This window comes from Pollachius pollachius (genome assembly GCF_949987615.1).
Source record: "Pollachius pollachius genome assembly, chromosome: 8".
Classification (NCBI taxonomy): domain Eukaryota; kingdom Metazoa; phylum Chordata; class Actinopteri; order Gadiformes; family Gadidae; genus Pollachius; species Pollachius pollachius.
Genome location: NC_136941.1, coordinates 14521080 through 14535792, shown reverse-complemented (window position 1 = coordinate 14535792; position 14713 = coordinate 14521080). Strand labels below are relative to the sequence as shown.

Sequence of the window (14713 nt, the reverse complement as noted above, 5' to 3'; positions counted from 1 at the left end):
ACATTATTCGGGTGTCCATCAGACTGTAATGTCTTATTGTCTTCTCGTCAGTTTCCTTGGCAGCATGTTCCATATCTTAATGTCACATTTTACGTCAATTGGCCTTTCGATTTTCTTTGATTCTCATGATTTTAGTTACAATAACCAAATTTAGATGACTCAAAAACAGCCAGAAATATATTATGTGTGTGATTACATGTTTATGTACATGCACTACCGTGCATGCTCATTTTCACAGACAATGCAACTTTCAACAATAGAGCAGGAAGAATGCTTGGTGATGGTTAGTGTGCGTGTCAAATAGATGATTGACAAGAAGGCATGGTTGTTATTAACTGCCTGTTATTAACTGATCAGCACTCTCTCAGAGCAAGACAACCCATCCATAAAACGCATTTCAAATTGTCACAATCAAATCAGAATAGAGGCAGTATAATCCTTTGGTTATGGATCTCGAAGCTATAAAGTCACAGAATAATATACTTATAGTTTATACCTAAAACATACATCTTTTGGTCTGTGTAGAAAACACAAGGACCAAGTTCCATTTAAGTACATGGATTACATTTACATTTACATTTACAGACCTGTGGCCACCCCAAATACCTAACAATAAGTGGCTCACAAGCACCCAATCATAGACACATACTCTGTTTTGGGACCTCAGTGGTGGAACGAGCTCCCTACCGATGTCAGGATCGCAGAGTCGCTCACCAGCTTCCGCAAAAGACTCAAAACTCACCTGTTCAGAGTTCACCTCGACTCTGCATAGAAACCAATGCACAGCCACCATTGAATGTTGTACGTCCTGGCACTTGCACATTGCACTTATTCAAGGTACTTAATTGTGTAGCATCTACAGTAGCTGCTATCGTTGCTTTACACGGGGAATGGGTTAGCCTAGCAATTGTAATACTTGCACTTGGTTCTATGAACATCTTTACTGTACCGACAGCGATATATTGTTTCACTTCTTATGACAAATGTGCTTATTGTAACAAATGCACTTACTGTAAGTCGCTTTGGATAAAAGCGTCTGCTAAATGCCCTAAATGTAAATGTAGGGCATTTAGCATTATAATAATACATTATACATTATAATAATAATACATTCACCTTATACTATTCTATACTATACAATACTCAGTTGCTTAACAGAGTGAACACAGAATAAAATCATTTAATAATAACTTTATAAGTAAAAAGATAAAATCTGATAAAAAAAGGTTGCTAAAAAACTTAAATAGATATATAGGAATAGTTAAAAGGAGGGAGGGGAGAGAATGGATGGTGGTTATGTGTTGAAAGTGATGTTGAATAGATGGGATTTTAACATTCACACACCCACGGCAGACCATGCAAGGCAACAGCCCGGTCCTCTGGAGAAGTTAGGGCTAGGCGTCTTGCTCATGGAAAACTTCAAACACTTGGGAGGAGCGAACCAGCAACCCTCTGGATACCAGACAACCTGCTCTGCATTCTGAGCGACTGACTCGTCTGTGATGGACAGAACAACACACACACACACACACACACACACACACACACACACACACACACACACACACACACACACACACACACACACACACACACTTCATCAAACTCTTGATACTCCATATTCAGCATTTTTTTTGTAATTGTCTAACGAGTTGCACAAAGGAGAGGTCTTAACACTCCTCACATGGTTTGTCATTCACAGGCTCTTGCTAAAATAATGTGTTTGTTGAATATTTCCCTCTTTCCGACATCAGAAATAGAAAGAAGCTCAAATAGAAGTTTTTCACAAGCTTGGAAGTGTGTCAGTACTGGAATTGGTCCAGTACAATTAGGAGAAGGGCTTGCCTATACTTGTGTACATATTTGACAGTCCTTTGTCAGTTGCAGAACATACAGCTCAAACGCCTCTGTATTGCAGCAGTGTAACAATGGTGCTGGAATACAGAATTTTTCTATTATGTAAATATTTCAGAATAGCAGCCTAGTGAATAAAAAAAATGTTACTGCTGCAACATGGCGCAAAATGGAAAATTAAGATGGATTGTAAAGATATTATTATGTTTTTATCATTTTGTTGGCTTTGGTTGTATTCCTTTTAGACTTCACACCTAATATATTCATACATTTGTGACGTACACAAACGCACCTTCGATGTGACCCCAGCTGTGGTTTAATATTTCAGTAATCGGTGTTAAATTTATTACACCAAATTTGCATAATTATCATTCACTTTAATTACCTTAAAAATCACACATTTTCCCAGAGGTTGATGCAATTATCCTATGTTCAGCTGTTAATCACCTTCCCCTTCTTGTGTCCTGTTGATTTATCGTGAGTCACATCTAAGCTATTTGGTGTGGGTGGAGATTCACTTAACTCCTAAAAGTCACCACATCGTATGGACTAAGCCAAATAACGTTTCAATCGGCTGATAGTTAGACCATACGTTAAATTTCAATCTGTTTTAGTCAGAAACATATTTTTATTTTCCAGTTCTTTAGTGGGTGGGCTGTTGCTCTTTCATAGAGCAAACTGTCATCCTTCACATGCTGCTGGTTCAGAGCCATGCAGTAAATCTCACTGACACAATAAGTAGCCTGTACACTGTCACAGAGCATACACTGGCTGCTCTGCTGCCTCTTCTTCTTCTGGAAAATGACTCAGCCAGGAGTGCCGCCTTGCACACATGGTCTGCTCGGGTACTTCTCCCACATGATGTAATACTATGGGCCAGTTATGTAGCCCTGGCCCTTGGGCAACACACATCCAATCAATAGGCACACTGCCTTTAAGCCGTCGAGGAGCCGTCGCACTGGCACTGGAAATCAAAGCAGTGGATAGAAATGGGTGATGGACGCCAGTGTCAGTCAGTCGCGGAGGGAGGGAAAGAGAAACGCAGAGCACACATCTGCAAACACTTGACACTTCAGTGTTGACAATTCCGAGTCATGTGACGTGTAACGTGAAGATGGCGCAGCTCATGCTATATTGCAGTTTGGCTCATATTTTCTTGCACCACTCGGCCAGTTTGGACCGGAGAACCGAATCAAGTGTCCTAATCCCGCGTGTGAGGATCGGAGCCCCCCCTTGCGTCCTGATCGCGGCTCGCTCATAGCTTCATAGCTCTACAGACTCCTGGACTTCATTGCGGTGCGATATATAGGCTCGAGGACCTGAAACCTAAAATTAAATAAATAAATGTCGATAGAAAAAAAAAACCTTCCTACTGATCCAATCGAAATGCGGCTGTAATATTAGCGTTGGGAGAATAGATTACGGTGTGTTTGGTAGGTGGACACGGAGACTGCATCAGATCGGTACGACGGCTCGTTAGAACACATCGGGACCACATAGACCCCCACGAGCCCAGAGGCGACGATGGTCGCGTTTTTTCTCCAAACGTTAGGAGAATCCGATTCCGGTCAAGACGTGCATCTCGATGTGTGAGAAGGAGACAACATCATTCGTAGCCTTTAGCCAACGTTTAGCATCATCCGCTCAGGATATCGACATAATGTGACTTGGTGTGCTGAAGGAAAAGAACCAAATATGTGGATACCTACGGAGGAGGAGAAGATCGGTGTTGGTGAGTTAATAAGCTATTATTGATTTTTGCCCAATTGTCAGATTCTTCGATTTCAGGGACTTTTAGACACAACGCTGGTGCCTTGGCATTTTCTAAATAACCCCCATAGGGGGTTTGTTGTCATCGACGTTTGGGATCATGTATAGGCATGATTTCATGTTTACTTTGCTTATTATTGGCAATGGAAAACCTATAGCCTACAGTTCTATTGGTTTACATACATGGTCAGTGACTGCATGGGGGAGAGAGAGAGGGGGAGAGCGAGAGAGCGAGAGAGAGAGAGAGAGAGAGAGAGAGAGAAATTGCGTGGGATGATTCAATCCATACAGCCCCTAGCCCCTACTACCATCACGATTGCCTGCCTTGCTTGTGATACAGCCCCACACGTTTAATATCAAACCATCTATCGTTGTAGTTGGGATCAGTAAATATGCATCAATGTTGGCTTATTGTTAAGTTTTCTTTGAAGATCTTTTATCATGGGGAGAAGGATGATTCACGTTTAAACCACAAGGGGGCAGTGACGCCGCCCTTTCCCTCCAACAGGTGTAGGCTGGAGTAAGCAGCGGGGCTGCATGTAGCCTTCATGTAGAAGCACTGAGCTGTAATAACCACAGGCCTTCTGCTGCGACAGACTCAAATGCCTTATTATTATCATTATTTATATCTTTTTTTATTCTAAAGCGATTGTACAACTGTCACCGGTCACCGTTTGCGTTGCGTTGGGTATTATTACGACACCGACTAGCCTACTACTCCTTCTCAACGCCAACATGATCCAAGTGATGCGATGGGCCGAATGAGTCATGTCCAGATGCTCATCACGAGCGTGTTCTATACTTGCAGGGCTGCTCGCTCGCTTGCGGTTCTTTTTTTATGAAGGGCTTGGTATAGGGCTACAAGTTTGAACACACTGAATGATCCACATAGAGACAAGACACGCATAGCGGATAGCAAAGAAACAGTGGACGGTGTGAGTGAGTGAGTGAGTGAGTGAGTGAGGAGGAGGAGGACGAGGCGGAGGTGGAGGAGGGAGCAACAGATCACCGCTACCTCCGCATCCATTCGGTAAAGAGTGTAATAGCGCTCTCCATGGTGCTGAAATACGACCGGGATCTTAATGGGTGAGACCAGCTAGGGGGGTACGGGACGTTGTGCTCGTGTAGCCCGTTTTAAACAAGCTATGGTGGAGCTCCATGTGAAAAAGGTGGTGATGCATCATTGTTTTGTCGTTGTACACACACACACGCACACACACACACACACACACACGCACACACACACACACACACACACACACACACACACACAGGTGTGTGTGTGTGTGTTTTAGGATTACATAGCCCAAATTGGCTGAGTGGATACTTTCTGATGTATTTAACCATAATCTCAACCCCTCATTTTAGCACCACACTCAAGGCTGAACGATAAGGATGGAAACTCCTTTCACGCACTTCAGGGATTCTCTAATATTGGATTATTCTTTGAAGACAGTACACCCAAAGTTGAGGCCACTGTGAACCATTTTGCTCACGGTCGACAAAGCCAGCCTAAATAAAGCATGAGTAGAACACACATGCCCTTGTGTGCATCTGTTTGTGTATGAGAGAGAGTGAGAGAAAGGGAGAGAAAGATAGAGCAAGAGGGAGAGAGAGATAGAGATGCAGAGAGAGAGGGAGGAAGGGAGTCAATTGTCTATTGTCATTACATCAGTGCTGAAAATAGATTAAAGTTGGGGCCATTATCGCCCCTTTACATCTGCATTCCCACTAGAGTTGAATGGCTATAGATATACAGGAAGGCAGCTGTAACACTGACTTGAAATCAGTTCTGGCAAAATATACCCCAAGGTCTAGTAGAAGAAATTCTCCAGGTTGGCGAGAACTTAGAGCAGCGTACCAGTAAATGAGCAAAGGCTTTGGAGGTACAATGAACCACACGATTCACTGGCTCTCACCGTGCCAAATTGTTGCGTCATTGTGTTTTGAAACTTTGTCCAGTAGTGAACTATAACATGGCTACCTTTTCGTAGGACCTCTTTGAACTACAAGCTCAGTCGCATTGGGTTAGTGGATTGCGTGACGGAAGTGCTCAACTCATCCCATTCCCATCGTCAATCGTTCTCAGGAATAAGGAATACAATGAAAGATGGACTGCATTCATGTAACGTTTTCAAACCTTTGGCCACAAGCGCTTTCATAATTATGGACTCACATAAGCATGATCATACACCGATATGCAGTCTCAAAGGCAAGGCAACAGCCAGGTCATCTAGAGCAGTAACACTTAGCTAGGAGGATCCCGGGATCGACCCAGCATCCTTTGCCTCTGCCTCCTGCCATCCACTAATAAGTGGTGACAGGAAGCCAGTTACACATCATTTGAATGAAGCATTTTTTAAGTAGAACCAGGGTCAGCACAATAAGGAAGTGAGGTTAGCTACTGTTTTAACTGTTCAGGTGCTCAGTCCTCTTCAGCAAAGTCTCCTGTCGGATAGAGTGGTCATCTTCCTTTTTGTTTTTATTTGTTGTTATGTAGGTTGTTGTGCTGCAGGTATGAAGATCCATTTTGTGACACTAAAGTAAAGATTATTGCTTTTTCTTCTACCTCTTTTTTTAAATCTTTTTATTATTCAACAATATTAAGGTGCTATTATATGGATGTATCTTCAGGTTAGTTATAGTGTTCATTTTTTACAATAAATATGAAGAATTTTTGAGGACAGAGTGATAGAGAGTGAGAGAGGGCTGCAAAGGAAGCCAAGTGAAATAGGTCAACGTTAGACTGAAACTCTGAATGTCAAGCCTCTGACAACAAGCTAAATGCTGCGTGCTGCAGTGTGCCAAAATCATTGTGACAAAGAAAGACCAAGAAAATAATAACACCCTTGCAAGCACCATTTATAACGTGTGTGTATGTGTGTGTGTGTGCATGTGTGTATGTATGAATGCACATGTGTGTGTGTTTGTGTATGTCTACCGCATGCATGGTTTTGTGTGTGTGTGTGTGTGTGTGTGGATGTGTGTTTGTGCGCGTGTGTGTCTTATGTGTCTATGCTCCAGAAACCTCTCTTTACACAGACGTCTAAAGTAAGGAAATAGATAATTATGTGGCTGTGTTTAGAGATGTTAGTAATGACAAATACTTTGGTAATGACCTCGCATCCCTGCCTTTTCTAATCAGCGTTAACTTTGCATTTGCTCATATTTGTTTTAAATAAACAAGTTAGCATTAAGCTAGCATGAGGAGGTGTTAGTTGAGTCTCATTTCCTTGTATGCTAATAAAGTAACTTTATTAGAAGGCATACTAGCTGCGCTATGCGTAGAGATGATCAGGTAAGGCTCCTTCCTCTCATTTTGTTCCCTGGGGTAGGTTTGACCCTTGGTTGCCTTTGGCTTATTCTGCATGGCTGTAGCCACAACCTGTGTGGTCTCTACGGAGAGCGATATCCGAAGAGAGCAAGAACCATTTGTATTATTTAGTAAGTAGAATCATTGAGTGTTTCCTCCCAGATGTGCTGATTCTCGTGGCATGCTGAGTGCCAGTGTTCATTCTGTCAACGATGATAGGGATAGTTGTTGTATTGTGTTAGCTTTTGGATTCACCAAAGCACCTCAAGCTTAATGCACACTGGCACAGGAAACAACGCATACAAACAGCATACAAGATACAAGGTAACGTTCCGCTAATATGTAATTACTGTCGCCGCCATCTGTTGGATGTCAGCCGCTCTTGTAAACAAACACACCATTCATTTCCTTTTGACTCCTGTCTTTTCCTTTTTTTTCTTTTCTTGTTTCGTTGTTATGTTTTTGCAATTCAAATGACCTGGAGGACATTTAAGAAGGGGGGCTCACAAATAGTGCACAACCAACTCCTGAAGCAAAGGGCAAAACTGTGACATGGTGACTTTCTTGTTAAGCCAATCACTCTCTGACGCCTGTAAATGATTCAAACAATAATGCTCAGCAACACAGCTTCTGTAATCTAACCATTAAAACACTAAAATAATAAACCAGAAATCCTACGTCCCTGTAGCAGTTACAGTTGGAGAAAGCCCCCCGGTTTCTGGACGATCTGTTGCTATAGTTACCATAGCAAAGGAACTAAGCACTTGTTTCCCTCCAACGGGCTCCGAAGCTGAGCCCCTGCACCCTTCCCTTAGCACTCCTCCTCCTCCTCCTCCTCCTCCTCTTCCTCCCCCTCACACAGGTCCCCTGGCTAGTTCATTAGCATAATGACTCACATGGTGCACTTCTCCAAGGGCCACCATTTGTATGCTTTTTTTTGTATTTTTATTGTCAATGGAGTCCTGTCATTATCAAACAAAAGTATATTTTCCCAGGCTTGCATGCATTAGGTCTCGCCAGTGTTGTCCAACGCAGGAACAGGCTGCGGCTGGGGTGCCAGAGGCTACACGCTACACTGTGGGGGCAATTCAGTGTGACGAGTTGTGCTTTGGAGATTAAACGTATACTTAGTGTTTTTTTTTCTCTCTCTCCGTGGTAGGATCTTTCCGCGTGTGTACACGCCAAGCTTCTGATTTCACAACGCTGCAAAAGCTGGCTCATGCGAGATGCACGCTAAGGCGCAGTGTTTAGTCAAACTACTTTATAGTTGTGGGTGGGTTCTTACTTTTTTTTTTTTTTTACTGTAGACCGTGCAATTAACATGACATTGCACTAAAATTTGGCCTGCTTAAGAATTAATTGCCTATTAAAATGACTACCCACCTCAGGGTGGGAGATTGTTTACAGTTGGTTAAACAGTGCCTCCTGCGTAGACTGTGTTTAGATGCTTGCATCTAACGGCTTGTTAAAATCCCCCAGTTTACCGCCTTTCTGCAGCCCCAAAAACACATGGATGTCCAACGTGCATTATCAGGGGTGCCAAGGCAGAAAGCCAACACAAGCTACACTCTGGTCTCGGTCTCTCTCTCTCTCTCTTTCTCTCTCTCTCTCTCTATGAAGAGCACCAGCAAGTGCCGCGATAAAACAAATAAATAAAAGAAAAATGTAACAAAATGTTGATCTGTCTTCCGTTTTTGTCTTTTTTTGCACAGTAATCAGCAGCTTCCGCTCCCCAGTATGTCAGGCCCTGGTGCTGGAGGTCGGGGAAACCGTACAGATCCTGGAGAAGTGTGAAGGTAGGGGCGCCGTGGCCGCCATGCTGGTTCTGTTGGAGCCGGCTGAGTCGCTGCTGAACAGAATGTACAGCTGTATGCTCACTCCTACACATGCTCTGGTCGCCTTGACATTCAATGTAAATTACCATCCATTGACTGTACATAGTCATAGGCACACCTCCACATGATAAACGATGCCTTTGTCAAGGGCCACCTGGATACTTATGCTTTGTATCCCAATTCTCTAGCATGTGGCTAGTGCTTTGTTTCTGCTAGTATAGTTTGTGCTATTCTTACCATATTTTTGCTTTTTCTGCCTTATTTGAGAATCTTTTAAATAATTTGATATCTTGTTAATATTCTTGTGCTATTTATTGTGCTTACCGTCACAAAGAAATGTCACTGGTCAGGTCACTGTGAAATACTGTAGATATGACAAATATAACACCCTGACTTTGACTTCAGCGGTTGAGGATGTGGAAATATAATCTTCAAGGGCGAGGGGGAAAATATATAATGGCGTGCCACTCTCTTCGGCTTGTGGTTCCAGTTACTACAGTGGACAACCTCATCGAAGAGAGAGAAGAGGCAGAGGGATTTGAACAAATGGCGATCCCTGAAATGATTTTCTGTGCCTAAAAAGCTGATGTGTGTTTCCTTTAGGTTGGTACCGGGGCTTTTCCACCAGGAAGCCTTCTGTCAAGGTAAATATGTCCATGTGTACAAGTACGTCTCTGTCAGTGTTGTCAAACGCAGTCATGCATGTATTATTGACATGACTGGAGACAAATTATTCAAAGCATATAAGCCATGGGGCTTCAGAACCTGCGTTTTGTGCTCCTCCCACGTTTCTTCCTCCTAACATTTCCTACAATATTTCCACGTTACCTTTCTGTGTGCACCAATTCAAAGCCAAGTGCCTAGTGGCCACTGAGTCCATTACTCTTGCATTGTGTCACAGTCACACTCCGCCTCTGGCTAAGATTTGATAGCAATGTGTCACTCATTCGCAAAACAGACACACACACACACATACACACACAGAAAAACCAACACACCTACACAGGCAAACGTGCAATCTCTGTGGCTGAGCTGGAGCTCGGGCAGTAAACAGTAGCACCAGGGAGAGGAGCGCTGTGTAAATACAGTACAAGCTAACAACAAGCCGTCTGAACTGCATGGTTTAGCATATGATTTGGGTTATTATACGTTATTATATAAAGGGTTATAATATATACTAAGGTATGAGAGCTTTGTCTCTTTTGGTATTGGCCAGGTTGTGATTCATGATTCATTTAAGTTGTGAATTTCTTTAGCGAATAAATCTTTTATCATAGTTTTTTTTAAGCAAGTCTCACAAATCCGACTTTATATTAACATTTAAAGTCTGTTGGCAGTCAGCTGACTGCCAATACATTCAAAGGTTTTATTTATCTTTGAATATATTTCGAGTCGACCAATCATGTTGCCGGGGGCGGGACTGATGGGGATCTGTAGACGCGTGTTACATGGAATGGGTCTCTACTGGAAACAACCTGACCGGAGGAACCAAAACAAATGTGATATGGATGCCCATTCATCCCGGTGTGGGTACCAGATTGACTCGGCTGCCAGATCGACTCGGGGCCCTGGTATAAACAACCCGGAAGGGTTGTTTATAAACGGGGCTCAATCATGGACATAAAAAGAAGGCTCAATCCGTTTTGGTTTTGATTTCATTGAACGCAGCCCCTTCTTTCCCACAAACAAAGCCATTGGAAACACGTCTAAAAGCACTGATGAATGCATATGTAACCCAGTTCCTGTTAGGGACTCTTATTCTGAAGGAGCAGAACGTAAGTGTCTGCGTGTGGGTCTCTGTTTTGACTCTGTGTTGGGAGCGCTGGAAATAAAGTGGATCGCCCCGTTCAGTGAATGGAGTTAACCGATTCTTCTTTTATATATTACCCAAGTATAGGCAACAATAATTTGTACATTAGATTATTATTCATAGATTAGAAAACAAAAGGAGATCATTAATACTTGAGAATAACATGGGAATGAATGAAACGCCCGTGCGCATTTAAAAGACAGCGTTTATAGGAAGTGCGTCATTATTAGGCATCTAGGACCCCGAGTCGATCTGGCAGCCGAGTCAATCCGGTACCCACACCGGATCCAGAAGAGTTTAATACTTAAACGATAGCATCGTCTTCCAAACGTCCTTAGTCCTTGGTCAACAGCGAACACAATCTCTGCCAGCACTGGTAAAAACTAAACCTTTCCCATAGAAGAGAAGGGAAGACAATCTACAACCTCTTGTACGGAGACTAAAGAAAAATGCGCTGTAAAGGTTTAAAATCAAACCTGTATAGTAGACTGGCCGCTGTAGAAATAAATTGGTAAAGTCTTTTGAGACCTTTGCTTGCACTCGCTAATTAGTTTATCTTTCGAAAAATACATCTGTAACAAAACAGGAAACCCTTCGTAACTCCGCCCCTTGCCTTTCCTGGTTGCTGTAGAGTTCCAGCCAGAAGTTAGGCTATAGCGTTATTGAATGATTATAAGCAAGTTAGCTAGGCCAAATGGCCATTGGCTGTTAGCTGTTATGTTGTCTTAATGATGCTATTGTTACTATTGGTATTTTAAGATATTTCGACCTGAGTTCTGTATTACTTATTTTATTGTAAAGGAAGAAAATTCACTAAGCTGATCATATTATGCTGCTGAAATGACCGGATAGTCACCAAACGACATGGGCATCCGTGTGTTGTCCTGTGTATTGTATGGAAAGCCTTTAAACACAATTAAATATACTTTGCATTAGATCTGATCTCTCAACCTCAACCCCCCAAAGAATTATTGATTTTATTTATCAGCAGATGGAGCAAACCCGAGTGACTAGGTGTTCACAATGTCGACAAGCTTGCTAGCTTCAATAGAGTTGCTAATACAATTACTTTCAGAGTAGTTACCAGAGTGCCAACTATATATGATCATCACACACTCACAACCAGGGTAGTTCCGGTTTCACAGCAGGCACTATTTGCTCTGCAGTGGGTGGAAAGGGAATGGAGTGATAGTTTCAAGTCTAAGCCCCTGAGCCCAAAGTATCTCATTCCCTTTGGAGAGCCTGTTTGAGCCTCCTATCCCATGCTGGTTCATTTTGATTGGATTAGATTAGATACGATTAGTTTACTGCCATTGGTCTTGCTTGGCAGGAAGTGGTGTTATGCATTAAACTACATTACGTCCCATATGATGTTGCCATACGTACCGTTTTGGAACATTCCAATGGCAGAAACCAAAACATAGCAGAAGACTGGCCCATGACATGGGTTTAGAGACCTCACTATTCACGTTTCCATGTAAAAGGTGAAGCAAATCTTTAGAAAGTTCGCAAAAAAGAAATTCGAATTAGGCGCGTTTCCATCAAGTGGTTGGAGCGGAAAACTACACACATTCCAGGCCTTGTCGTATCCTTTTGATAACATCCTCTCTTAGGTCCTGATATATAGTGGAATTGCGTTGTTTTCCATCTAAAATAGCTGTAATGTTTTTCTCTTCGATGAGAGCAAGGAAAAGTTTTACCTCTTCAGCGGTCCACACGTATCTATTATTCACATTGGCCATCTGTTCCATGGACGTATTCAACTCGAGGGTCCCCATATTTGGGGACTCTCGATCACTCTCGCAGCAAAAGGCATACAACACTGCCCTTATTACGTAGAAATAGTCATACTGCACATCAAATTAAACATGAGAAACTCGGCTACAAGCACATATAAGTAATTTTTACAGACACCAAACACAACTCAAACACCAAGCATATTAATGATCAAATATCAAAATCTGAATAGCGTCAGAAAGTCAACCCACTCTTAGAGATGGGCGATATGGCCTAAAATCCATATTGCGATATACATTGCAGCCTCTTGCGATAACGATATATACCACGATATAAAATCATAAAATAACCGTTTCAGAACAGGTTACATAGACCCTAAGGAAAGCCAAACTGCTAAATGTATTTTAAAAAAAAGAAATATAGTATGTCATTTCGAGAACATTTATTGTGAAACACTGTAATCATACAACATAATGTTGCAGATAAATAAAATTAGTATTGGGTTTCTTTCCTTTAGTGCAAACCATTCTAAAAGGCACTACACTTAGTTTAAGTCCTTGGTTCTTAAATGTCACCCAAGATGCAGAGAACAGGAAAAACGGGTGTCTTTCTAGATAAGGAACAGACACTGTACTGACAATTAGGGATGGGCATGATTAATTGATGATCGATCATTGATTGTTAAGATTTTTGTCGATTACGTGATATTTTTAACCATCAAAAGGAGGTTGACCCAGCCGGAGAGGTGGTCTCGGAGACGTTGCTCAACATGGAGTAAAGAGGAGACGGAACGTCTTTTGGATATTCGGGTCCGATATCCAAAAGACATTCCGTCTCCTCTTTGCTCCATGTTGAGCCAACACCCGACGGTCCGACAAAAGCAAGTAAAAAGTATGCTGGAAAACATAACTTAAAAATGCCGATACATTTAACACATTCCGAGTCAGGATGAGGGAGAAGGAGTTGGACCAGTCCGCAGATCAATCTATATCACGCTGGATATCCATGATTGTTTACTTTCACCGGTGCTTCCCCCCCCCTCCCCTTTTTCTTTAACTTTACAACGCCCCAGACCTTTTTGTCCAATGATATAACGTTCTTTGCACACATGCAGGTTTGTTGACGAATCCTGGCACTTTTGTGAAAATTGCAATGTGAAAAGGAATTGCACCAAACCAAAAATTAAACATTGTATTTTGCGTCATCAACATGCATTATCGCGTTAGCGCGATAGAATTAAAATCTCTATCGTAGGCCATTTTTTATCGTTTATATCGCATATCGTTTATATCGCGCATTACTACCCACTCTCCACATTTCCATTGCTACCGCACCGATACTTCATTGTACACAAACAAATATCATCTCAAATGAAAGCTAAGACCATGACGAGTTCAACAGTACCACGGTCATGGCCCTACGATAAACACTCAGTGAACCAGCAGCCAAAGAATACAAAGGTATACAACCACTTATTGACAGCGACTAACATAAATTCTGTCTTACTTTTGTGATTTTTTGATGAAAAGTTGTACTTGAGAGCAAAAAACTCCGGTTTTAGTACGTCCAACATGTCTGCGTTTGTTTACAACCAGTTTTAATGTGAACCTCACTTATTTTTAGTGTAAGAGTGGCATCCTTTCATGAAGCATGCATCGAAGTCGGTTTCGCGCTAGTTGTATTTGCTTCCTTACTGTTAGCCAATCATGTGTCTGGCACACATTTCGATACTGCCACTAACATTTATTGGCTCTTATGGTTAAAACGAGGTGTCAATCATCTAATTCGACCAATCCTCGGCCGAGTAATTAGCATGCGTAACTGGATGTAGCTCATGTGAGTTTCATCAGGAGAGCTACATCCGGCAGCGGCCTCTTTGCGCACGCACTCTTTACGCACGCAGACGAGAACTGAGAACGCATGGGGGGAGAGTGTTTGAGTTTTTGAGAAGTTTTGAGATAGTTTGTTGTTATTTTTTGATCATTTATCATAAAAAATTGAAAATGGAGAAGGTGTTAGACATTTTACACGATGAGAATGCTGAGGACTCAGTTTCTGCTGGAGACTCTAATGACATCGCAATTATTCAAATAGACCTTGTAGATGCAGAGATATTCTCTATTCATTTTGGGTATGTCATTTTCGAGCAGAAACCTAAAAAATAGGCTGGAGTTTAAGAGGTTAAAGGATACATTGTACATATTTATAATTCGAAATTCGCCCCAGCCTTCATGCCACAGATACTATAGGGTCTATAGCATATAACCGCGTTTTCTGATTATAGTTTAATGCATTTTCCACAATGTACCAGCTCTCGTTTTGAAGGCTGAACAGACAATTTGACTGGAATTACTTAGTAGGTGTCCATATATCAACGCTTAAAAATATATTGAC

The 14713-nt window shown here is 42.0% G+C and overlaps 1 protein-coding gene across 1 annotated transcript in view; it reads left to right on the top strand.

Moving 5' to 3' along the window:
* Nucleotides 1-3549: 3549 nt before the first annotated feature.
* The window catches only part of LOC307079279 (dedicator of cytokinesis protein 3-like), a gene marked incomplete at both ends in the record, with an annotated part of 49498 nt that continues 38334 nt past the window's right edge, over nucleotides 3550-14713 (top strand). Inside the window, 3 exons of the mRNA XM_079741506.1 lie at nucleotides 3550-3586; nucleotides 8650-8733; nucleotides 9376-9416. Coding sequence (XP_079597632.1) covers nucleotides 3550-3586; nucleotides 8650-8733; nucleotides 9376-9416 — 162 coding nt within the window. The remainder of the gene's footprint in view (nucleotides 3587-8649; nucleotides 8734-9375; nucleotides 9417-14713) is intronic.